Source organism: Kogia breviceps, chromosome 11, assembly GCF_026419965.1.
Source record: "Kogia breviceps isolate mKogBre1 chromosome 11, mKogBre1 haplotype 1, whole genome shotgun sequence".
In the NCBI taxonomy this organism is placed as follows: Eukaryota; Metazoa; Chordata; class Mammalia; order Artiodactyla; family Physeteridae; genus Kogia; species Kogia breviceps.
In genome coordinates this window covers 63545363-63571647 of record NC_081320.1, presented here as the reverse complement: position 1 = coordinate 63571647, position 26285 = coordinate 63545363, and the positions used below count along the sequence as shown (strand labels likewise).

At 37.1% G+C, this 26285-nt stretch overlaps 1 protein-coding gene across 1 annotated transcript in view; it reads left to right on the top strand.

The window, feature by feature from the left end:
• Positions 1-26285, top strand: part of GTF2A1L (general transcription factor IIA subunit 1 like) — a 78425-nt gene that overhangs the window by 35052 nt on the left and 17088 nt on the right. Inside the window, exons 6-8 of the mRNA XM_067006916.1 lie at positions 7806-7861; positions 16505-16589; positions 17631-18220. Coding sequence (XP_066863017.1) covers positions 7806-7861; positions 16505-16589; positions 17631-18220 — 731 coding nt within the window. The remainder of the gene's footprint in view (positions 1-7805; positions 7862-16504; positions 16590-17630; positions 18221-26285) is intronic.

The following is a 26285-nucleotide window of genomic DNA, read 5'->3' as shown; positions in this document are numbered from 1 at the left end:
CTAACTGGTGTATGGTGATACCTCATTGTAGTTTTGATTTGCATTTCTCTAATAATTCATGCTGTTAAGCAGCTTTTCATGTGCCACGAATGGCCATCTGTATATCCTCATTGGAGAAATGTCTGTTTAGGTCTTCTGCCCATGTTTTAATTGGGTTGTTTGTTTTTCTAATATTGAGCTGCATGGGCTGTTTATATATTTTGGAGATTAATCCTTTGTCCGTGGATTCGTTTGCAAATATTTTCTCCCATTCTGAGGGTTGTCCTTTCGTCTTGTTTATAGTTTCCTTTGCTGTGCAAAAGCTTCGAAGTTTCATTAGGTCCCATTTGTTTATTTTTGTTTTTATTTCCATTACTCTAGGAGGTGGATCAAAAAAGATCTTGCTGTGATTTTTGTCAAAGAGTGTTCTTCCTATGTTTTCCTCGAACAGTTTTATAGTCTCCGGTCTTACATTTAGGTCTCGAATCCATTTTGAGTTTATTTTTGTGTATGGTGTTAGGAAGTGTTCTAATTTCATTCTTTTACATGTAGCTAGCTGTCCAGTTTCCTCAGCACCACTTATTGAAGAGACTGTCTTTTCTCTATTGTATATCCTTGCCTTCTTTGTCATAGATTAGTTGACCATAGGTGTGTGGGTTTATCTCTGGGCTTTCTATCTTGTTCCATTGATCTTTGTTTCTGTTTTTATGCCAGTACCATATTGTCTGGATTACTGTAGCTTTGTAGTATAGTCTGAAGTCAGGGAGTCTGATTCCTCCAGCTCCATGTTTTTCCCTCAAGACTGCATTTGCTATTCGGGGTCTTTTCTGTCTCCATACAAATTTTAAGATTATTTGTTCTAATTCTGTAAAAAATGCCATTGGTAATTTGATAGAGATTGCATTGAATCTGTAGATTGCTTTGGGTAGTATAGTCATTTTCACAATATTGACTCTTCCAATCCAAGAACATGGTATATCTCTCCATCTGTTGGTATCATCTTTACTTTCTTTCATCAGTGTCTTATAGTTTTCTGTATACAGGTCTTTGTTTCCCTAGGTATGTTTATTGCTAGGTATTTTATTCTTTTTTTTTTAACATCTTTATTGGAGTATAATTGCTTTACAATGGTGTGATAGTTTCTGCTTTACAACAAAGTGAATCAATTATACATATCCATATGTTCCCATATCTCTTCCCTCTTGTGTCTCCCTTCTCCCACCCTCCCTATCCCACCCCTCTAGGTGGTCACAAACCACCGAGCTGATCTCCCTAAGCCATGCGGCTGCTTCCCACTAGCTATCCACCCTACGTTTGGTAGTGTATACATGTCCATGCCACTCTCTCACTTCGTCACAGCTTACCCTTCCCCCTCCCCATATCCTCAAGGCCATGCTCTAGTAGGTCTGTGTTTTATTCCCGTCCTACCCCTAGGCTCCTCATGACTTTTTTTTTTCTTAGATTCCATATATATATGTTAGCATACGGTATTTGTTTTTCTCCTTTTGACTTACTTCACTCTGTATGACAGACTCTAGGTCCATCCACCTCACTACAAGTAACTCAATTTCGTTTCCTCTTATGTCTGAGTAATATTCCATTGTATATATGTGCCACATTTTCTTTATCCATTCATCTGTTGATGGACACTTAGGTTGTTTCCATGTCCTTGCTGTAGTAAATAGAGCTGCAATGAACGTTTTGGTACATGAGTCTTTTTGAATTATGGTTTTCTCAGGGTATATGCCCAGTAGTGGGATTGCTGGGTCGTACAGTAGTTCTATCTGTAGTTTTTTAAGGAACCTCCATACTGTTCTCTGTAGTGGCTGTATCAATTTACATTCCCACCAACAGTGCAAGGTGGTTCCCTTTTCTCCACACCCTCTCCAGCATTTATCGTTTCTAGATTTTTTGATGATGGCCATTCTGACCGGTGTGAGATGATATCTTGTAGTTTTGATTTGCGTTTAAATCAAAATGCAAATCAGATTAATTATGTTGAGCATTCTTTCATGTGTTTGTTGGCAATCTGTATCTTCTTTGGAGAAATGTCTACTTAGGTCTTCTGCCCATTTTTGGATTGGGTTGTTTGTTTTTTTGTTATTGAGTTGCATGAGTTGCTTATAAATTTTGGAGATTAATCCTTTGTCGGTTGCTTCCTTTGCAACTATTTTCTCCCATTCTGAGGGTTGTCTTTTTATCTTTTTTATGGTTTCCTTTGCTGTGCAAAAGCTTTTAAGTTTCTAGGTCCTGTTTGTTTATTTTTGTTTTTATTTCCATTTCTCTAAGAGGTGGGTCAAAAAGGATCTTGCTGTGATTTATGTCATAGAGTGTTCTGCCTATGTTTTCCTTTAAGAGTTTAATAGTGTCTGGCCTTACATTTAGGTCTTTAACCCATTTTGAGTTTATTTTTGTGTATGGTATTAGGGAGTGTTCTAATTTCATACTTTTACATGTATGTGTCCAGTTTTCCCAGCACCACTTATTGAAGAGGCTGTCTTTTCGCCACTGTATATTCTTGCCTCCTTTATCAAAGATAAGGTGACCATATGTGTGTGGGTTTATGGCTGGGCTTTCTATCCTGTTCCATTGATCTATATTTCTATTTTTATGCCAGTACCATACTGTCTTGATTACTGTAGCTTTGTAGTATAGTCTGAAGTCAGGGAGTCTGATTCCTCGAGCTCCATTTTTCATTCTCAAGATTGCTTTGGCTATTCGGGGTCTTTTGTGTTTCCATACAAACTGTGAAATTTTTTGTTATAGTTCTGTAAAAAAATGCCAGTGGTAGTTTGATAGGGATTGTATTGAATCTGTAGATTGCTTTGGGTAGTAGAGTAATTTTTACAATGTTGATTCTTCCAATCCAAGAACATGGTATATCTCTCCACCTATTTGTATCATCTTTAATTCCTTTCATCATTGTCTTATAATTTTCTGCATACAGGTCTTTTGTCTCCTTAGGTAGGTTTATTCCTAGATATTTTATTCTTTTTGTTGCAATGGTAAATGGGAGTGTTTCCTTAATTTTTCTTTCAGATTTTTCATCATTAGTGTATAGGAATGCAGGAGATATCTGTGCATTAATTTTGTGTACTGCTACTTTATGAAATTCGTTGATTAGCTCTAGTAGTTTTCTGGTAGCGTCTTTAGTATTCTCTATGTATAGTATCATGTCATCTGCAAACAGTGACAATTTTACTTCTTCTTTTCCAATTTGTATTTCTTTTATTTCTTTTTCTTCTCTGATTGCCGTGGTTAGGACTTCCAAAACTATGTTGAATAATAGTGGTGAGAGTGGACATCCTTTTCTTGTTCCTGATCATAGAGGAAATGCTTTCAGTTTTTCACCATTGAGAATGAGGTTTGCTGTGGGTTTGTCATATATGGGCTTTATTATGTCCACTTTCTGGAGAGTTTTTATCATAAATGGGTGTTGAATTTTGTCAAAAGCTTTTTCTGCATCTATTGAGATGATCATATGGTTTTCCTTCTTCAATTTTTTAATATGATGTATCACATTGATTGATTTGCATATATTAAAGAATCCTTGCATCCCTGGTATAAATCCCACTTGATCATGATGTATGATCCTGTTAATGTGTTGTTGGATTCTCTTGGCTGGTGTTTTGTTGAGGATTTTTGCATGTATATTCATCAGTGATATTGGTCTGTAGTTTTCTTTTTTTGTAGTATCTTTGTCTGGTTTTGGTATCAGGGTGATGGTGGCCTCATAGAATGAGTTTGGGAGTGTTCCTTCGACTGCAATTTTTTGGAAGAGTTTGAGAAGGATGGATGTTAGCTCTTCTCTAAATGTTTCATAGAATTCACCTGTGAAGCCATCTGGTTCTGGACTTTTGTTTGTTGGAAGATTTTTAATCACAGTTTCAATTTCATTACTTGTGATTGGTCTGTTCATATTTTCTATTTCTTCCTGGTTCAGTCTTGGAAGGTTATACTTTTCTAAGAATTTGTCCATTTCTTCCAGGTTGTCCATTTTATTGGCATAGAGTTGCTTGTAGTAGTCTCTTAGGATGCTTTGTATTTCTGCGGTATCTGTTGTATCTTCTCCTTGTTCATTTCTAATTTTAGTGATATGAGTCTTCTCTCTCTTTTTCTTGATGAGTCTGGCTAATGGTTTATCAATTTTGTTTATCTTCTCAAAGTACCAACTTTTAGTTTTATTGATCTTTGCTTTTGTTTTGTTTTTGTTTCATTTATTTCTGCTCTGATCTTGATGATTTCTTTCCTTCTGCTAATTTTGGGTTTTGTTTGATTTTTCTTTCTCTAGTTCCTTTAGGTTTAATGTTAGATTGTGTATTTGAGAGTTTTCTTGTGTCTTGAGGTAGCCTCGTATTGCTATAAACTTCCCTCTTAGAACTGCTTTTGCTGCATCCCATAGGTTTGGGATCACCGTGTTTTCATTGTCATTTGTCTCTAGGTATTGTTTGATTTCCTCTTTGATATCTTCAGTGATCTCTTGGTTATTTAGTAGCATATTGTTTTGCCTCCATGTGTTTGTATGTTTTTTTTTCCGTGTAATAGATTTCTAATCTCATAGCGTTGTGGTCAGAAAAGATTCTTGATATGATTTCAATTTTCTTAAATTTACTGAGGCTTGATTTGTGACCCAAGATGTGATCTAATCTGGAGAATGTTCTGTGAACACTTGAGAGGAAAGTGTAATCTGCTGTTTTTGGATGGAATGTCCTATAAATATCAATTAAATCTATCTGGTCAATTGTGTCATTTAAAGCTTGTGTTTCCTTATTAATTTTCTGTTTGGATGATCTCTGTTGATTTGTGTAAGTGAGGTGTTAAAGTCCCCCACTATGATTTTGTTACTGTCAGTTTCCTCTTTTATAGCTGTTAGCAGTGGCCTTATGTATTGAGGTGCTCCGATATTGGGTGCATGTATATTTATAATTGTTATATCTTCTCCTTGGATTGATCCCTTGATCATTATGTAGTGTCCATCCTTGTCTCTTGTAACATTCTTTAAAGTCTAGTTTATCTGATATGAGTATAGCTACTCCAGCTTTCTTTTGATTTCCATTTGCATGGACTATCTTTTTCCATCCCCTCACTTTCAGTCTGTATGTGTCCCTAGGTCTGAAGTGAGTCTCTTGTAGACAACATATATAGGGTTCTTATTTTTGTATCCATTCAGCAAGCCTATGTCTTTTGGTTGGAGCATTTAATCCATTCATGTTTAAGGTAGTTATCAATATGTATGTTCCTACGACAATTTTCTTAATTGTTTTGGGTTTGTTTTTGTAGGTCCTTTTCCTCTTGTGTTTCCCACTTAGAGAAGTTCCTTTAGCATTTCTTGTGGGGCTGGTTTGGTGGTGCTGAATTCTCTTAGCTTTTGCTTGTGTGTAAAGCTTTTGATTTCTCCATCGAATCTGAATGAGATCTTTGCCAGGCAGAGTAATCTTAGCTGTAGGTTCTTCCCTTTTATCACTTTAAGTATATCATGCCACTCCCTTTTGGCTTGTAGAGTTTCTGCTGATAAATCAGCTGTTAACCTTAAGGGAGTTCCCTTGTATGTTATTTGTTGTTTTTCCCTTGCTGCTTTCAATAATTTTTCTTTGTCTTTAATTTTTGTCAATTTGATTACTATGTGTCTCAGCATGTTTCTCCCTGGGTTTATCCTGTATGAGACTCGCTGTGCTTCCTGGACTTGGGTGGCTATTTCCTTTCCCATGTTAGGGAAGTTTTCTACTGTAATCTCTTCACATATTTTCTCGGGTCCTTTATCTCTCTCTTCTCCTTCTGGGACCCCTATAATGTGAATGTTGTTGGTTTAATGTTGTCTCAGAGGTCTCTTAGGCTGTCTTCATTTCTTTTCATTCTTTTTTCTTTATTCTGTTGCAAGGCAGTGAATTCCACCATTCTGTCTTCCAGGTCACTTGCTCGTTCTTCTACCTCAGTTATTCTGCTATTGATTCCTTCTAGTGTAGCTTTCATTTCAGTTATTGTATTGTTCATCTCTGTGTGTTTGTTTTTAATTCTTTTAGATCTTTGTTAAACATTTATTGCATCTTCTCTATCTTTGCCTCCATTCTTTTTCCGAGGTCCTGGATCATCTTCACTCTCATTATTCTGAATTCTTTTTCTAGATGGTTACCTATCTCCACTTCCTTTAGTTGTTTTTCCGGGGTTTTATCTTGTCCCTTCATCTGGTACATAGCCCTCTGCCTTTTTGTCTTGTCTGTCTTTCCGTGAATGTGGTTTTTGTTCCACGGGCTGCAGGGTTGTAGTTCTTGTTGCTTTTGCTGTCTGCCCTCTGATGGATGAGGCTCTCTAAGGGACTTGTGTAAGTTTCCTGATGGGAGGGACTGGTGGTGGGTAGAGCTGACTGTTGGCTCTGGTGTGCAGAGCTCAATAAAAGTTTAATCTGCTTGACTGTTGAAGAGTGGGGCTGGGTTCCCTCCATGTTGGTTGTTTGGCCTGAGGCAACCCAACACTGGAGCCTACCTGGGCTCTTTGTTGGGGCTAATGACAGACTCTTGGAGGGCTCACGCCAAGGAGTACTTCCCAGAACTTCTGCTGCCAGTGTCCTTGTCCCCACGGTGAGCCACGGCCACCCCCTGCCTCTGCAGGAGACCCTCCAACATTAGCAGATAGGTCTGGTTCAGTCTCCCCTGGGGTCACTGCTCCTTCCTCTGGGTCCTGATGCGCACACTACTTTGTGTGTGCCCTCCAAGAGTGGGGTCTCTGTTTCCCCCGGTCCTGTTGAAGTCCGTCAATCAATTCCCACTAGGCTTCAAAGTCTGATTCTCTAGGAATTCCGCCTCCTTTTACCAGACCCCCAGGTTGGGAAGCCTGACGTGAGGCTCAGAACCTTCACTCCAGTGGGTGGACTTCTGTGGTATAAGTGCTGTGCAGCCTGTGAGTCACCCACCCAGCAGTTATGGGATTTGATTTTATTGTGATTGCACCCCTCCTGCCATCTCATGGTGGCTTCTCCTTTGTCTCTGGATGTGGGGTATCTTTTTGGTGAGTTCCAGTCTCTTCCTGTCAATGATTGTCCAGCAGCTAATTGTGGTTCTGGTGTTCTCGCAAGAGGGAGTGAGAGCACATCCTTCTACTCTGCCATCATGTTTCCTCTCAGGTCAATCTTTTAGATGTCTGATAAATGAAAGGATAGTTAGCATAGAAAATTGGTGATAATAAACGAAAGATAAATGAAATTGTAGGTTTAATGCAGGTTGAATTGGTGTTCTCCTAAGAATTTATTCTCATATTTTTCTGTGCTGTTTACTGAAGTCCTGCAAAGACTTCAGGAGGCATGTTCTTATTCATATATTCCTAAAACTGTGTAGCTGTGCTTGCTTACTTTGTCAAAGTAGTATAAATAACTTTTCATGAAATGAATGAATTGAAATTTCTTTTGAACCTACACGATTTAGAATTGTTTATGTTGGGTTACATTTTTTTGCTCAAAGTATAGTTGGTTGGATACATGCCACTTTAACAAATACTACTTTTTCTCCCCTATAAAAAGTTGTAATGGAGGTTTAGTGGTTCATTGGCTCCCTAAAGACAACCTTTTAGGTATTTTGTTATGGATTTCTATAATACAGTATACTTGATTACAATGAGATTTCCTTTTGGAAATCTGTACTATAATCTATAACCTCTACTTAAAGACTTACAACTAACCTATACTTTACCTCATGTGGAATCAGAAAGTTTAGAATTCATCATGGTTGAATATGTTAGTGATTGAAAACATTTTTTAAGAATAAGGTATACTTAGCAATTTTACTCAGTTGGTAAATTCTAACAAATGTATAATGTTTGTTTTGTTTTCTATACAGCATCATTACTTATTCCTGCTGGTAAAACTCTTCCCACTTTTACCACAGCAGAACTGGTATGTATCTTATTTAAGATATATATATATATATATTTTTTCTTTTTTAATTTTTCTTTTCAGCTTTAAAACCATTTGTCATTTTACAATGCAAATACTGAATAAGGACAAAATATAATCTGAGAGTATATAGTATTAAATAGTATTTTCAGTATGGTATGGCATAAATTGTGTTACATCATTTCTGCCCCTACCAACTTTGTGATATTATGTGCATTTTAAAATCTAATCTATTTTTTAAAATTTTTATTTTATTTATATTTTTATATAGCATGTTCTTATTAGTCATCCATTTTATGTGCATCAGTGTATACATGTCAATCCCAATCTCCCAATTCATCACACCTCCCCCTGCCACTGCTTTCCCACCTTGGTGTCCATACATTTGTTCTCTACATCTGTGTCTCAATTTCTGCCCTGCACACCAGTTCATCTGTAACATTATTCTAGGTTACACATATATGTGTTAGTATACGATATTTGTTTTTCTCTTTCTGATGTACTTCACTCTGTCTCACAGTCTCTAGATTCATCCACGTCCTTATAAATGACCCAATTTCATTCCTTTTTATGGCTAATATTCCACTGCATATATGTACCACATAATCTTTATCCACTCGTCTGTCTATGAACATTTAGGTTGCTTCCATGACCTGGCTATTGTAAATAGTGCTGCAGTGAACATTGGGGTGCATGTGTCTTTTTGAAGTATGGTTTTCTCTGGGTATATGCCCAGTAGTGGGATTGCTGGGTCATATGGTAATTCTATTTTTAGTTTTTTAAGGAACCTCCGTACTGTTCTCCATAGTGGCTGTATCAATTTACATTCCCACCAACAGTGCAAGAGGGTTCCCTTTTCTCCACACCCTCTCCAGCATTTGTTGTTTGTAGGTTTTCTGATGATGCCCATTCTAACTGGTGTGAGGTGATACCTCATTGTAGTTTTGATTTGCATTTCTCTAATAATTCATGCTGTTAAGCAGCTTTTCATGTGCCACGAATGGCCATCTGTATATCCTCATTGGAGAAATGTCTGTTTAGGTCTTCTGCCCATGTTTTAATTGGGTTGTTTGTTTTTCTAATATTGAGCTGCATGGGCTGTTTATATATTTTGGAGATTAATCCTTTGTCCATGGATTCATTTGCAAATATTTTTTCCCATTCTGAGGGTTGTCTTTTTGTCTTGTTTGTAGTTTGCTTTGCAAAAACTTTGAAGTTTCATTAGATCCCATTTGTTTATTTTTGTTTTTATTTCCCTTACTCTAGGAGGTGGATCAAAAAAGATCTTGCTGTGATTTATGTCAGAGAGTATTCTTCCTATGTTTTACTCTAAGAGTTTTATAGTGTCTGGTCTTACATTTAGGTCTGTAATCCATTTTGAGTTTATTTTTGTGTATGGTGTTAGGGAGTGTTGTAATTTTATTCTTTTATATGTAGCTGTCCAGTTTTCCCAGCACCACTTATTGAAGAGATTGTCTTTTTTTCCATTGTATATTCTTGCCTCCTTTGTCATAGATAAGTTGACCATAGGTGCATGGGTTTATCTCTGGGCTTTCTGTCCTGTTCTGTTGATCTATATTTCTGTTTTTGTGCCAGTACCATATTGTCTTCCTTACTGTAGCTTTGTAGTATAGTCTGAAGTCAGGGAGTCTGATTTCTTCAGCTCAGTTTTCTTCCCTCAAGACTCCTTTGGCTATTCTGGGTCTTTCGTGCCTCCATACAAATTTTAAGATTTTTTGTTCTAGTTCTGTAAAAAATGCTGTTGGTAATTTGATAGGGATTTCATTGATCTGTAGATTGCTTTGGGTAGTATAGTCTTTTTCACAATGTTGATTCTTCCAATCCAAGAACATGGTATATGTCTCCATCTGTTGGTATCATCTTTAATTGCTTCCAACAGTGTGTTACAGTTCTCTGCATACAGGTCTTTTGTCTCCCTAAGTACGTTTATTCCTAGGTATTTTATTCTTTTTGTTGCAGTGTTAAATGGGAGTGTTCCCTTAACTTCTCTTTCATATTTTTCATCATTAGTGTACCGGAATGCAAGAGATTTCTGTGCATTAATTTTGTATCCTGCTACTTTATGAAATTTGTTGATTAGCTCTAGTAGTTTTCTGGTAGCATCTTTAGGATTCTTGATGTATAGTATCATGTCATCTGCAAACAGTGACAGTTTTACATCTTCTTTTCCAATTTGTATCCTTTTATTTCTTTTTCTTCTCTGATAGCTGTGGCTAGGACTTCCGAAACTATGTTGAATAATAGTGGTGAGAGTGGACATCCTTGTCTTGTTCCTGATCTTAGAGGAAATGCTTTCAGTTTTTCACCATTGAGAATGATATTTGCTGTGGGTTTGTCATATGTGGTCTTTATTATGTTGAGGTAGGTTCCCTCTATGTCCACTTTCTGGAGAGTTTTTATCATAAATGGGTGTTGAATTTTGTCAAAAGCTTTTTGTGCATCTTTTGAGATGATCATATGGTTTTTATTCTTTAATTTGTTAATATGGTGTAGCACATTGATTGATTTGCATATATTGAAGAATCCTTGCATCCCTGGTATAAATCCCACTTGATCATGGTGAATGATCCTTTAATGTGTTGTTGCATTCTCTTGCTAGTATTTTGTTGAGGATTTTTGCATCTGTATTCATCAGTGATATTGGCCTGTAGTTTTCTTTTTTTGTAGTATCTTTGTCTGGTTTTGGTATCAGGGTGATGGTGGCCTCATAGAATGAGTTTGGGAGTGTTCCTTCGACTGCAATTTTTTGGAAGAGTTTGAGAAGGATGGATGTTAGCTCTTCTCTAAATGTTTCATAGAATTCACCTGTGAAGTCATCTGGTTCTGGACTTTTGTTTGTTGGAAGATTTTTAATCACAGTTTCAATTTCATTACTTGTGATTGGTCTGTTCATATTTTCTATTTCTTCCTGGTTCAGTCTTGGAAGGTTATACTTTTCTAAGAATTTGTCCATTTCTTCCAGGTTGTCCATTTTATTGGCATAGAGTTGCTTGTAGTAGTCTCTTAGGATGCTTTGTATTTCTGCGGTATCTGTTGTATCTTCTCCTTGTTCATTTCTAATTTTAGTGATATGAGTCTTCTTTCTCTTTTTCTTGATGAGTCTGGCTAATGGTTTAACAATTTTGTTTATCTTCTCCAGGAAGGAGCCTTTAAGTTTTATTGATCTTTGCTATTGTTTTCTTTCTTTCTGTTTCATTTATTTCTGTTCTGATCTTTATGATTTCCTTCCTTCTGCTAACTCTGGGTTTTGTTTGTTCTTCTTTCTCTAGTTCCTTTAGTTTTAAGGTTAGATTGTTTATTTGAGATTTTTCTTTTTCTTGATGTAGGCTTGTATAGCATAAACTTCCCTCTTAGAACTGCTTTTGCTGCATCCCATAGGTTTTGATCATCTTGTTTTCATTATCATTTGTCTCTAGTTATTTATTTTTATTTTTTTTTTGGTGGTACGCGGGCCTCTCACTGCCGTGGCCTCTCCCCTTGCGGAGCACAGGCTCCGGACGCGCAGGCCCAGCGGCCATTGCCCACGGGCTCAGCCGCTCCACGGCATGCAGGATCCTCCCGGACCGGGGCACGAACCCGTGTCCCCTGCATCGGCAGGCGGACTCCCAACCACTGCGCCACCAGGGAAGCCCTCTAGTTATTTTTTTATTTCTTCTTTGATTTCTTCAGTGATATCTTGGTTATTTAGTAATGTATTGTTTAGCCTCCATGTGTTTGTGTTTTTATGTTTTTTTCCCTGTACTTGATTTCTAATCAAATAGCGTTGTGGTCAGAAAAGATTCTTGATATGATTTCAGTTTTCTTAAATTTACTGAGGATTGATTTGTGACCCAAGATATGATCTGTCCTGGAGAATGTTCCGTCTGCACTTGAGAGGAAAGTGTAATCTGCTGGTTTTTGGATGGAATGTCCTATAAATATCAATTAAATTTATCTGGTCAATTGTGTCATTTAAAGCTTGTGTTTCCTTATTTTCTGTTTGGATGATCTGTTGATTTGTGTAAGTGAGGTGTTAAAGTCCCCCACTATGATTGTGTTACTGTCGATTTCCTCTTTTATAGTTGTTAACAGTGGCCTTATGTACTGAGGTGCTCCTATGTTGGGTGCATATATATTTACAATTGTTATATCTTCTCCTTGGATTGATCCCTTGATCATTATGTAGTGTCTTTCCTTGTCTCTTGTAACATTCTTTATTTTAAAGTCTATTTTATCTGCTGTGAGTATAGCTACTCCAGCTTTCTTTTGATTTCCATTTGCTTGGAATATTTTTCCATCCCCTCACTTTCAGTCTGTTTGTGTCCCTAGGTCTGAAGTGGGTCTCTTGTAGACAGCATATATATGGATATTGTTTTTGTATCCATTCAGCAATCCTGTGTCTTTTGGGTGGAGCATTTAATCCATTCACGTTTAATGATCAATATGTATGTTCCTATTACCATTTTCTTTTTTTTTTTTTTTTGCGGTACGCAGGCCTCTCACTGCTGTGGCCTCTCCCACTGCGGAGCACAGGCTCCGGACGCGCAGGCTCAGCGGCCGCGGCCCACGGGCCCAGCCGCTCCGCGGCACGTGGGATCCTCCCAGACTGGGGCACGAACCCGCGTCCCCTGCATTGGCAGGCAGACTCCCAACCACTGCGCCACCAGGGAAGCCCCCTATTACCATTTTCTTAATTGTTTTGGGTTTGTTTTTGTAGGTCCTTTTCTTCTCTTGTGTTTCTCACTTAGAGAAGTTCCTTTAGTCTTTGTTTTAGAGCTGGTTTGGTGGTGCTGAATTCTCTTAGCTCTTGATTGTCTGTAAAGCTTTTGATTTTTCCATCGAATCTGAATGAGATTCTTGCTGGGTAGAGTAATCTTGGTTGTAGGTTTTCCCTTTCATCACTCTAAGTATATCATGCCACTCCCTTCTGGGTTGTCGAGTTTGTACTGAGAAATCAGCAGTTAACCTTATGGGAGTTCCCCTGTATGTTATTTGTTGTTTTTCCCTTGCTGCTTTCATTAATTTTTATTTGTCTTTAATTTTTGCCAATTTGATTACTGTGTGTCTCGGCATGATTCTCCTTGTGTTTATCCTGTATGGGAATCTCTGCACTTCCTGCACTTGGGTGGCTATTTCCTTTCCCATGTTAGGGAAGTTTTTGACTGTAATCTCTTTAAATATTTTCTCGGGTCCTTCATCTCTCTCTTCTCTTTCTGGGACCCCTGTAATGCGAAGGTTGTTGTGTTTAATGTTGTCTCAGAGGTCTCTTAGGCTGTCTTCATTTCTTTTCATTCTTTTTTCTTTATTCTGTTGCAAGGCAGTGAATTCCACCATTCTGTCTTCCAGGTCACTTACCCATTCTTCTGCCTCAGTCTTTCTGCTATTGATTCCTTCTAGTGTATTTTTCATTTCAGTTATTGTGTTGTTCATCTCTGTTTGTTTATTCTTTAATTCTTCTAGATCTTTGTTGAACATTTCTTGCATCTTTTCGATCTTTGCGTCCTTTCTTTTTCCGAGGTCTTGGATCATCTTCACTATCATTATTCTTAATTCTTTTTCTGGATGGTTGCCTGTCTCCACTTCCTTTAGTTGTTTTTCTGGGGTTTTATCTTGTCCCTTCATCTGATATCTAGCCTTCTACCTTTTTATCTTGTTTGTCTTTCTGTGAATATGGTTTTTGTTCCATAGGCTGTTGGATTATAGTTCTTCTTGCTTCTGCTGTATGCCCTTTGGTGCATGCAGCTTCTAAAAGGCTTGTGCAAGCTTCCTGATGGGAGGGACAGGTGGTGGGTAGAGCTGGGTGTTGCTCTGGTGTGCAGAGCTCAGTAAAACTTTAATCCGCTTGTCTACTGATGTGTGGGGCTGTGTTCCCTCCCTCTTGGTTGTGTTGTTTGACCTGTGGCGACCCAACACTGGAGACTTCCCGGTCTCTTTGATGGGGCTAATGGCAGACTCTGGGAGGGCTCACGTCAAGGAATACTTCCTAAAACTTCCGCTGCCAGTGTCCTTGTCCCCATGGCGAGCCACAGCTACCAACTGTCTCTGCTGGAGACCCTCCAACACTAACAGGTAGGTCTGGTTCAGTCTCCTGTGGAGTGATTGCTCCTTCCCCAGGGTCCCGACGCGCACACTACTTTGTGTGTGCCCTCCAAGTGTGCAGTCTCTGTTTCCCCCAGTCCTGTTGAAGTCCTGCAATCAATTCCCACTAGCCTTCAAAGCGTGATTCTCTAGGAATTTCTCCTCCCGTTGCCGGACCCCCAGATTGGGAAGCCTGACATGGGGCTCAGAACCTTCACTCCAGTGCGTGAACTTCTGTGGTCTAAGTGTTCTCCAGTTTGTGAGTCATCCAACTAGCAGTTATGGGATTTGATTTTATTGTGATTGCACCCCTCCTACCGTCTCATTGTGGCTTCCCCTTTGTCTTTGGATATGGGTATCTTTTTTGGTGAATTCCAGTGTCTTCCTATAGATGATTGTTCAGCAGTTAGTTGTGTTTCTGGTGTTCTTGCAAGAGGGACTGAGAGCATATCTTTCTACTCTGCCATCTTGAACCAATATCTAAGATATATTTTAAAGGAGATGCCCCAGTTTTAGTGAATGGTGGCAGAAGGCTGGGCAGAGATGTAATTTGTAATCCTCCAGTTGAATGAGTAAAGATGTGGTAAGGGATGAGGAGATAGAAATAGATTCTATAACATAGGTGTTGCAAAAATTCAGGAGTTCCAGAATTAATATTTTCTTACCAACTTTTCCTATCTTCCAGAGCAGTTATTAGCATCTGCCAAGACTATACCTACAGGTTAGGAAATTTCTTAACTTACATTGTATGGAGTTTTAATACACTGTAATGTTACATACTTGGTGGATCCTAAATAGATGATTTTTTCTTTTTTTTTTTTTTTTTTTTTTCTGCTAGGCAGGCCTCTCATTGTTGTGGCCTCTCCTGTTGTGGAGCACAGGCTCCGGATGCGCAGGCTCAGTGGCCATGGCTCACAGGCCCAGCCGCTCCATGGCATGTGGGATCTTCCCAGACCGGGGCATGAACCCGTGTCCCCTGCATCGGCAGGCGGATTCTCAACCACTGCACCACCAGGGAAACCCCTAAATAGATGATTTTGATACGAATGTTTTTCTGATTTTTTTTTCCCCTAGAGTTGAGGCACATCATAATTCTTCCTTTTATTTAAGTGGAATATTTTGGTTATTTTTTACTGTTATTTAATAAAGGTTAGATTTTCCCCCCACCCAGAATTTGGGGACAGGAGATAAAATTAAAACTTATATATAGAAAATTGAGTAGTTTTCAGGTGGGGAAAAATAGAACTTTTTCTCTTTCTTTTCTTTGAAGGTAAAACATGATATATAAAGTTTTTCATTTTCTTTCAGCCCATGAGCTTCCTTTCTAGGGTACAGGATTTTAGGAGGCCTTTCATTTCTATTTCTTCATTAAAAATAAGCAGAAGGCATAGTCCTTACCAGGATTTTTGGAAAGAATGGTGCTGGTTTTGATATGAAACCAGTGAAGAAATATCTCTGCCTTTGAAATTCTTGGAAATACCTTTTCTCCTCATTAAAGAAATAATATACTTCTAAAGAGTAAAAGCAAACAAATTTATAAAGTAAAAAGTGATAGAGCCCTGTAGGATTATAACCCAAAGATAACTGTTTTAACTGTATGATGTATATCCATTTAGACTTCTTTCGTTAAAGAAAGTTACATTAATTTTCAGGGTAAAAGCAGAATCATTCTCTGTACTGTTTCCATAATTTTTTTTTAAACTTAGTAATATAGATGAACCATTTTCAATGCCAGTTAAATATTGATTAGCCTTAGTGGATGTATCAAGTTTAATTAACCAGTCTTTTGTTTATAGACATTTATATTCTTGCTAGTGTTTTTCTAATATAGCATTCCAGTGATTACACTTGTAGATATGTCTTGGTGTATTTGTGTGATAATCAGGTAATCAGGATAAATTCCTAGAAGTGGAATTTCTGGGTCAAAGATTATGCATGTTTTCAATTTTGGTATATGTTACAAGATTGGCCTCTGAAAGGATTGTACCATATACACTCATAAGCAGTGCTCTGAGAGAACTGATTTTTATCACATCCTTACCAACATTGGCTATTATTAATCTTTTAAATTTTTGCAAGTCTAGTAGGCAAAAACTTTTTTTGTCTTTTCATTTAGTATTAAAAATGTAAAACCCTAAGGTTTAATTATTCCAAAATAAAAATTATACACTGTTGCGTTATCTGCTTTAAAATAACATTAGTGATCAACTTACAGACTAGAGGACTCCTGTAAACAACTGTGGTTCTTATATTTGACATCTGGGTATCAGTGGCCCGTGCAAAGCTGTGTTGTGGGCACGTTTTTTGAGTCAATGTTCATGTTATTTATGAAGCCTTACTGACTTCATTGCTAATAGCCATAGAACAGAATTCCTTTTATTTTTAATGAGGTGATCTAAATCAAATATTAAAAAGCTGTTTTATTCAGAGAACTCAGCCCTAATGTTAAGTGCTACTATGTCCTGTTGACCTTAATCAGATTTTTTTAATCCTCTGTAACATCAGGAAAAAAAAGTTCAAGTAAAGCCTTTTTCTAACTTTCTAATATGAAATTTTCGTATCTAGGGCACCTCAAACTCCAGTGCAAACTTTACTTTTCCTGGTTATCCTGTTCATGTACCAGCAGGCGTGACACTACAGACAGCATCTGGTAAGAGTATAGTTTAAAATATTTTGTTTTTAGCTTTGGTACTGACTTCTGGGTATTAACTTTCATGATTTTAAATAAACTGTATACCACAAGTTATTGAAGTTATAGGAACTTTTAATAAAACTTATTTAAAAGTAGTAATAAATGGTAGTTTCTATTGTTATGGGAGCAGTCTACCATGAAATACACTTAGCCTGTCTACTAAGGCAGATACTAAGCTTGTCCTATATTTCACTTCCAGTTCTCATCCCAACATTGTGTAAGATGCTTTATCTAGGTTTTTTCTAATTCAAGTCAGTTACCTGAATTTTGACACACATGTGTCCTGGCTAGCTTTAATCAAGAAAAACTAAAGATTAGATTTATCAACCTTTGCCTCCTTTCTTATTGGAGATTATATAAGAATATTTGAAAAATTTGGAGATTAATCTCTGCTTTTCAAAGAACTGTTTCTTGATTTGAAAGAGAATCATACCTATTTTTTGGATTGTTAACAGGGTTTAAGCAAGTACCTGACTCAATGCTCAAAAAATAAATTTCTTCTTTCTTCTTCTTAGTATTATTTTAAAGGAAAGAGGGGGGAAATTTGATAACTTTTGAAATTATTAAATCCTTTTTGGATAGTCTTGTCTTATAGTTATATGGTATCTTACATCTTAACTATATGAAGTACATTCTCCATGATTAGGTTTCTTAAAATCCCAATTTGGATTTTTAACACTGTATTTATTAAACGATGGGAGAGGTTCGTGGAATAAATATTGGTGGCCTATATGTGTCTCAAAATGTGCCATATAAGCAATAGTGGGAAAAGGCTAGAGTTAAAGCAAGATATATTTAATTTTTAAAAATAAGAGTAATACATATTTATTATAGAAAACACAAAAAATCTGAAAAATAAAAGAAAAACACCTAGAGGTAACCACTATTAACATATTGATATATTTCCTCCCAGCCTCCTGTGCATGAGATTTTTTTTTAGGAAATTTAAAGGAAATTAGGACTCTGTTATACTTACAGTTTTGTTTTCTTCTTTTTAAGGTCACCTTTATAAAGTTAATGTACCAATTATGGTGACACAGACTTCTGGAAGAGCAAGTATTCTTCAGTATCCATTTCAGCAAGTATTTCAGCAGCTTGGGCAGCCTTCAATAATACAGACCAGTATTCCACAATTAAACCCATACTGTCTTCAAGCAACTACTGAAAAATCACAGAGAATGAAAACTGTGCTCCAACAACCTGTAGTTTTTCGTTCTGGGACAGTGGATAGGAAACATTTAGAATATGCTACTGGTGATACTCTTATACATCCTGGAAATGAGCATAAAATCATGTCTGAAGCTTTATTGAGTCAGCTGGAAAACTCTCAGTATATCAGCCTTTCAGGTGTTGTATATCCTCCACAGATCTCTCAAATGGATTCTAATGTGGAGCCAGTGCTCAGCGTTTCAGCTAGCATGACTCAAAATCTGCATGGTGGGCCCCTGTCCACAGGCCCTCAGGGGGCTCAGCACCAGCACAGGCCTGATGTTCAGCTTATTGTTCTTAAAAATAGGATGTGTGGATGTGATTCTGTAAAGCAGCCAAGAAATACAGAGGAGCCCAGCAGCCTACCTGTCTCAGAGAAGGTAGTTCCATGTTCAATTTGTTTGTTTGTTTGTTTGTTTGTTTGTTTTTTGCAGTACGCGGGCCTCTCACTGTTGTGGCCTCTCGCGTTGCGGAGCACAGGCTCTGGACGCGCAGGCTCAGCGACCATGGCTCACGGGCCCAGCCGCTTCGTGGCATGTGGGCTCTTCCCAGACCAGGGTATGAACCCGTGTCCCCTGCATCGGCAGGCGGACTCTCAACCACTGCGCCAACAGGGAAGCCCTCTGTGTTCAATTTAATGGAATTAGGAGATAAACAGTAGCCAGTGATTAGATGTCCTGAGAGGTTTTTTTTTTTTAAACTGTAAGGTTACTCAAAAAAGCATGTTTTGTTTTTTCCTTTAGAAGATTGTTTCTTTATTATTTTTAGTATAACTATCAGTTTTTAAAAGTATTCATGCTCAGCATTTCTAAACTTTTAGTTTTGATTAATGAATTAGAATATTTCTTTAAAGAAAATGCATTTGTTTTAAGGTAATCCATTTATCTCTCTCCCTTACATTGTGAGAATTGTTTGTTGTCTGCAGATAAAATTTAAGATTCAGAAATGCATCCTAGTAGTTAAATGAGTGTTTTGAGGTAATTCATTGTCATACTTAATATACAAAAGAGGTTCAAAGTATTTTTTTTCTTGCTCTACCTAATTTTCCTAAACTCCCATATGAAAGTTTTCTCTCCATGAGGAATTATCTTGCTAGTAGATACTTTGTTTCTCCGTTTGCTAAAATACTAGTTAACTTAAATTTCTTTTGGAATTCAAACCACTAAAAAATAGCTCCTAATTAGCCTTCCATATTAAAAATAGGTTTACATTATTAATTTCCAAGGAATTCATAGTGATGGCAGAAAGATTCATGGAAAGTTTCACATGGTAAAATTAAAAAATCTTGCGTTATCTTTTTACAAATGTAAAATTATGTCTTACTGCTAACTCCGTTTATACAATTTAGTGACATATGACAAAGGTTTGTGTCTCTAGCTAATGGTTTAGTGGTCCTTTAGAACCGTTGTACAAATCTGTAGCAATGTAGTAGTTAAGTGTCACCTTAACATTTTTCTAGATAGAAGGGGAAGGTATAGGGTACAGTGAAGGATAATGAACAAAGAATATATATATCAGAAACCATTTGACTTGTTTTAGAATATTTCAGATGTTTGATGAAGCCTGTTCAAAATCTTTTAGCAAGTCTGTTTTTGGTTTAGTTTGGTATAATGTATTAAGGTTAAAATGTTTTTTGAGTGTTTTTTCATTATATTTTTCACATAATATATAAAATTAAGAAATGGAAGATTAACTCATAATTATGAAACATTTGGTTTTGAGGGAAAATAACTGTAAAGTAAGCATTTGTTTTTATCACTTGTAATATAACTTTTAGAGGCATTTTTCTCCTGGACTCTGTATGAACTTTCAAGATTTCTGGTGTGATGATTCAAGGACTTATTCTACTGTTACTTATTAGATGTCACATTGTACTTTGTTCTGATATGGGGAAGTAGATTAGTTAAGGGAGACTAAGGATTGTTTAGGGGGTAGTGGTTAAGAGCTTAAGCTTTAAAGCCACAATAGGTTCAAATTCTAGATTTACCACTTAAAAGCAAGCTAGGTAATGTTGCTCTCTGAAATTCAGTCATAAGTCTGTAAACTGGGCATAAAACCAAGCTCATAATTTTTAGAATTATCAGAGATGTATATAGAGTTTTTAATATCTTCTGTCACCATAATAAGCTTTAGATTAGTGCTTTTATGCTTTATGGGCATGTGATATATTGGATAACTTTTCATATAACTTGTTGCTTGGTGTTAAAATCTATATTTAAAACACAAACATCCAAACATTCAAAAGAATTTAATTTATAACATTTAAAAAAACTTACTGTAGGTTATCTTAAAATAGTAATCTGGTAAAGTTTATGCTGATTTAATTTTCAGAAAATTTTATAAATAGCTCTCTGTAAGTAGCTTTTCAGAAATTCGTACTGCTTAAAGCAAGTTGAAATTAGCCCTACTTATTTACTTTTCCTGTGTAGACTGTCAGAGATCTTAAGTTTTTATGTAGGTTTAGCATTTTTACTGTTTCATTAAACATATTCCTGACAATTTTTGATGTGTTCCTATTTTAAAGTGCATATTACTATGTTAAGTTTTTCCTCAGTGTAGGAATTTTGTTTGCTAATCTTATAATGCTATAGAAAGTTAGAAACTCAGGTCTTCATTGGAACTCCAAAAAGTAGGAGTAGAAGGAGAGAAATGGGTATGGTGGTGTATCTTCTCCAGCTCCTTTTTATTTCTTGCCAGCTCTCCCCACCATCTTCATTGCCTTCTCTCCCAAATATTATCATTTCTGCCACCTTCTCTTTTAATTATTTACCTTTCTGACTGCTTCCTCTTATCTCCCTTGTGAGCTCCTCTTTATCTGCCCTTGCTGTTTCCTTATGTTCTATCCTCAGCCTGTTTCTCTTCTTACTTCATGTTTTCCCTGGGCAGTCTCATGCATTATCATGGTTTTTAACTATGACCTGCTTGTTCATGACTGCATTTTCAGCCCAGTTATTCCCTTGAGCTTCATTCTCATGTCTGTTTCCTTTCTAGACAGCTCTCCCTGAATGTTATAATAAGTCATTGTTCCCTCATCAGAGATACTGCATAGTACCACTGCCCACCTGGTCTCCCAAGCTAAGGACTACAGTGACTTTTTGGCCCCCTTTCCCCCTCATCCTCCTTATATCATATGCTTTTTAGAATTATTATTTTTATTTTTTTATTTTTTTTGTGGTACGCTGGCCTCTCACTGCTGTGGCCTCTCCCGTTGCGGAGCACAGGCTCCAGACACGCGGGCTCAGCGGCTCTGCGGCATGTGGGATCCTCCTGGACCGGGGCACGAACCCGTGTCCCCTGCATTGGCAGGCGGACTCTCAACCACTGCGCCAACAGGGAAGCCCTGGCACTTTTTTTAAAAAATTATTTTTATTTATTTATTTTAGGCCACGCCATGTGTCATGTGGGATCCCAGTTCCCCAACCAGGGATTGAACCTGTGCCCCCTACACTGGGAGTTCAGAGTCTTAACCACTGGACTGCCAGGGAAGTCCTTTAAAAATTATTTTAAAAATTAAAAAAAAAATTTGTGTAGTATATACAGTGGAACCTTGAGCAGTGCAAGGGTTAGGGATACTGAGCTCCGTGCTGTCACATATCTGCGTCTAACTTTATAGATGACCCCCTGTATCCGTGATTCCACATCCACGGATTCAACCATTCACAGACCTTGTAGTATGTATTTATTGAAAACAATCCACCTATAAGTGGACCTGGGCATTTCAAACCCATGTTGTTCAAGGGTCCTTGGTATAACATAAAATTTACCATTTTAACCATTTTTAGGTGTACAGTTCAGTGGCATTAAGCATGTTCACATTATTGTGCAACCATCACTACTATGCATCTCTAGAACTTTCTAATCCTCCCAAACTGAAATTCTGTACCCATTAAACAATAACTCCCCATTACCTCCTCCATTCAGCTCCTGTTAACTTCTACTTTCTGTTTCTATGAATTTGACTACTACTAGGTACCTCATGAGTGGTATCATACAATATTTGTACTTTTGTGACTGGCTTATTTTGCTTAGCACATTTTCAAGGGTCATTCATGTAGCATATATGGGAATTTCATTCCTTTTAAACCCTGAATCATGTAATTTTTGACAACTTTTAAAACCAAATATTTCTGGAATCTTTTCCCTCTTCTCCATCCCTACTGCCATTGCCCTAATTGTCTCTCAATTGGGATAATATAGTTTCTAACTAATTTATTAGCCTGTAGTCTCTGCTGGTTCTTACCCCACTCCTTGCAATCCATCCATCCTAGAGGTTAAAGGCTTCAGGGATCAGAAATGTTTTGAATTCCTTCTCTATCCCTTAATAACTATGTGACTTGGGCAAGCTACTATTTCCTCATTTGTAAAATAAAGATAATAGTAGCTACCATAGAACTGTGATGGTGGGAGGATTACGTGAGATAATCAATGTGAAGTGCTCAGCAGCATACTGCCTAGCATATGGTAGGAGCTCAGTGAATATTAGCTATGATCTCTACTCCTCATGGCTACCATAGATTTACTCAGCATGCAGCCTGCTTAACATGTCACTGACTGCCCATCAGCTGCAGGATAAAATTTAAGCTTCTTGTAAAAAAAAAAAAAATTAATAAACAGAAATCTCAATTAAATAGAGTTGGGAGACCTGAGGGGGACGCTCTCACGCCCTGTGACAATAGCAGAGCCCAACTAGAAGACCCCGCTTCTATCCTGACAACAACTTAGCCAATGAAGAACTGTGGACTCTTTGTTTACTGTAGCCCTCCCAACTTCCTTTTCTTCTCTATATAAGCTTTCTTCCTTTGAGGGGACTTGCATGTGGCTCGCCATGGTTGCACACCCCAAATTTCTGCTGATCCTGAATAAACCTATCTTTGCCTGAGAAATATCTGGCAGTCTGTTTTTTTTTTTTTAGGTCAGCATTCTTAATGTGGCATACGAGGACCTTCGTGTTCTTTTTCGGCCAGAGTTTCTTATTTACTCTTCCTTTATTTCATGTCTACTACTTTATTGGTAACGACAAACTGTGAGCAATGATCTGTGTTAACCAGAAGAAAGGATGGTGGCAGAAAAGCCAGGCACAAAGCAGAGGGGATAACAAAAGCAAAGAGAGGCAGGAAACAGCAAAGTTAATTCCTATTTAACCATTTATTACTTCCTCCAGAAATCTTACTTAATACCTTTCTATCTACCCTTTCCCCTTTCATTATTAGGTTGGATGTATCTCTTCTGTGTTATCATAGCACCTTGCGTATGTATCTGTCATAATGTAGTTAAGAGATGCATTAAAATGCCCTGTGTGCATTGAGAGGTACATTTTATTAATCTTCGTATACCCAACACCTAAGAATACACACACACACCCATATATATATATATATTCATGTGTACTAGAATATAAGCTTTAAAAGAAGAGGATCTATGACTAGTTTATTTGGCTCAATAGTTCTCAACTCTGGCTAAATATTAGAATTATTGGGGCATTAAAAAAATGTTCAAGTCTGCCCCAAGGGATATGGATCTAATTGGTCTGGAGTGGGGTCCACTCATTATTGTAGGAGTTTTCTGAGGTGATTGTAATACATAGTTAAGATTAAGAACCACTGATCTAGCTCAATATCAATTTATGAATGAAAAATGGATGGAGTGAGGGGATTAGAGAATATATAACTTTAAGAGCTTTTATTTTTCTTCCAATCCATTCTGATACTCCTCTAAAAGATAAAATATCATACCAATAGTTATTTGAATTCATGATTCAGTTAATTGAGCACATATTTTTTTGAGTCACTATATGCTACTTTTAAATGAATATCTCTAAATCAGATTTTTAAGCCAGGTATGTGACATTTTTATTTCTTTAGAGGAAAAAAGCCAATTTAACAAGATACTTTTTTTTCATATTTGTCAAAATATGTTGAGGTATATTTCATCCCAAATAAGAGTAGAGTGGCATGGGATGCTACCATACATGGTTAGGTAATATATAATCATTATTGCCATTATGTTGTGGGAGATAGCTGGATTTAATTTCTGTTAAGAATTAAAGATATACCCTTCCATTATGATTATAGGCAACTGAATTTCACATAGTTTAGTTTGAAAATGTGAAAAGAAAGTATGTTATAGCTTAGGCTTCTCCTGTTTTATATTTATTCCCACATATGCGTATGAGGTTATATCAGTCCTTACCAGCCGTTAGAAAAATATGGTCCTTTCATTAGGGAAAGCTTAAGTTGAAAAGGTTGGAATCTGTATTTGGCAAATAAAGCTTTTTATCTTGAAGCATCCTATGCATTTTCTCATTGTACTGCCCAGCCACAGAAGCTGTATGCAATTGAAAAGACCTTGGTGAAGCTGAGAATCTTGGAAATCATTGAGCTAGTTTGTTAAGAGCAGAGAAAGAAAACTAAAGCAGTGCTTCTGTTGGATGACGTCATCTGCACTAGAACTGTTGACATTTCTTCACGTTCAGCCAGAACTCATAGAAGAATCAGCAGTGACTTTTCTTTAACATTCAGCAGGATAAAAATACTAGTACTTCTCAGGGCAGCCGACATCTGATTTTAATCATATTTGCACATTGGCACAGTAAAAAATTCCTATGTTTTGAGACCTTTTTTTGAAACTGGAAACTGACATCTTTGTAATAATGAAGTTTTAATAGATTAACAGAATTTGGTACTCCCTGTACTGATGGAGCCCCTGAGATGCTTGGCAACACATGGTTTTGCTGCTTCAGTGGAGAGAGCATTTCAATGTCTATTTCAGCACATGGCATACCTTAGTGCTGAGACCCAGCCAATAATTCTAAAAGAAGTTTTGTCGGCTGCCGTGACACTCAAATGCATTAGAATTTAATTGAATTATTAAATTTTCCAATTTAATGATTTAAATTGATTTAATGATTTCCAATTTAATTTCCAGTCATTATCTTTTCCAAGACATTTGTCAAAAAGTGTGGGGAAAATGTTATATTCTTCTTTATGCAAATTTTTTATGGCTTTTCAAAGGACAGTACTTGAAGCCCTCGATTGATCCTTGGGGAGACATTAACTATTTTTGAGAGACAGTGGAAACCTCCTAGTAACAGTTTGACTTGGAGGAGTTCATTGATCTAAGTAGTGGATGTTTGCCATACGAAAGGCTTAAATCTTTGTATTCATGGGCCTGCGGTATCAATTATGGATGTTGCTGCAAAATTGCCTGCTATTTTGGTTAAACTACCATCTTGGAAAAGGAGATTGGAGTCAGATAATCATATGAACTTTCTCATGCTTGCTGGAAGTGCTTCTGAAGAAAGAAGTTGAGAATGATGAAACTCTTTTGCAGTTATTGATATTAAATTTGGATTTGTAATATTACTCCGTTCCCACAATAAAGAGGACCTCACTGATATAAGTAAAATAAGATGATGCTATGTGAATTCAATTACAAGAGTCCTGGAATCTTTAATATTCCTTAATAAGCTTATACTAATCTGGTAAAGTACCATGGGAGCGCTGATTCATTTTGTAACAAAAGATCTTGTGGTTTAAGGTTTTCAATACTTGTTGCTATTAACATGAAAAGCCAATTCCAACATGTGATTTAGGCCCAGGACTAACCTTACCATAATTTACTTTTCACACAATCAGATTTATTGGGATAGTATCTACATACAATAAAGTTCATCTTTATTTAGGTATACAGTGTTTAGATGTACATATGAATTTTGACAAAACACTTGGAGTTATATAACCAGTATCACAGTTGAGATACAGAACATTTCCATCACCCCAAAGAGGTCCCTCAGGCCCCTGTGTAGCCAATACCCTCCCTCCACATCTGGTCCCTGGCACTTAATGATGTGTTTTCTTTTGGTATAGGCTTGCCTTTTTCAGAATGTCAAACAAATGGAATCATACAATATGTAACTTTAACATGATATATTCGCAATTCATTCATGTTTTTGCATATATTAGTATATTCCATTGCGCCACAATTTGTTTATCCATTCACCATTTGGACATTTGGATGTTTCCAGTTTGGGCATTTGTGAATGAATCCCCTAAAAACATTCATGTGTGGGTTTGTGGGTTTCCTCCCTTCCTTTCTCTTTCCCTCCCTCCCTTCCTTCCTTTTTGGAGTGGACTTAGGTTTTCATTACTTTTGAGTAAATACCTAGGAATGGGATTTCTAGGTCATATGATACCTGTATGCTTATAAGAAACTGCCAAACTCATTTCCAAAGTAGCTGTATTCCCACCAGCAGTGTATGGTGGAATGCAAATTTCTGTTACCAATATGGGTAAGAGTTGTAGTTGCTTCATGTCCTTGCTATTTAATGCTCTCTTTAGGAGAGGAGAAGTTTGTGATTTTGAAGAAGTCTAATTTATTTTTTATTCCTTTTGATTTCTGCTAATGTGTCTTATCTAACCAAAGGTTGTGAAGATCATCGAATGCTTC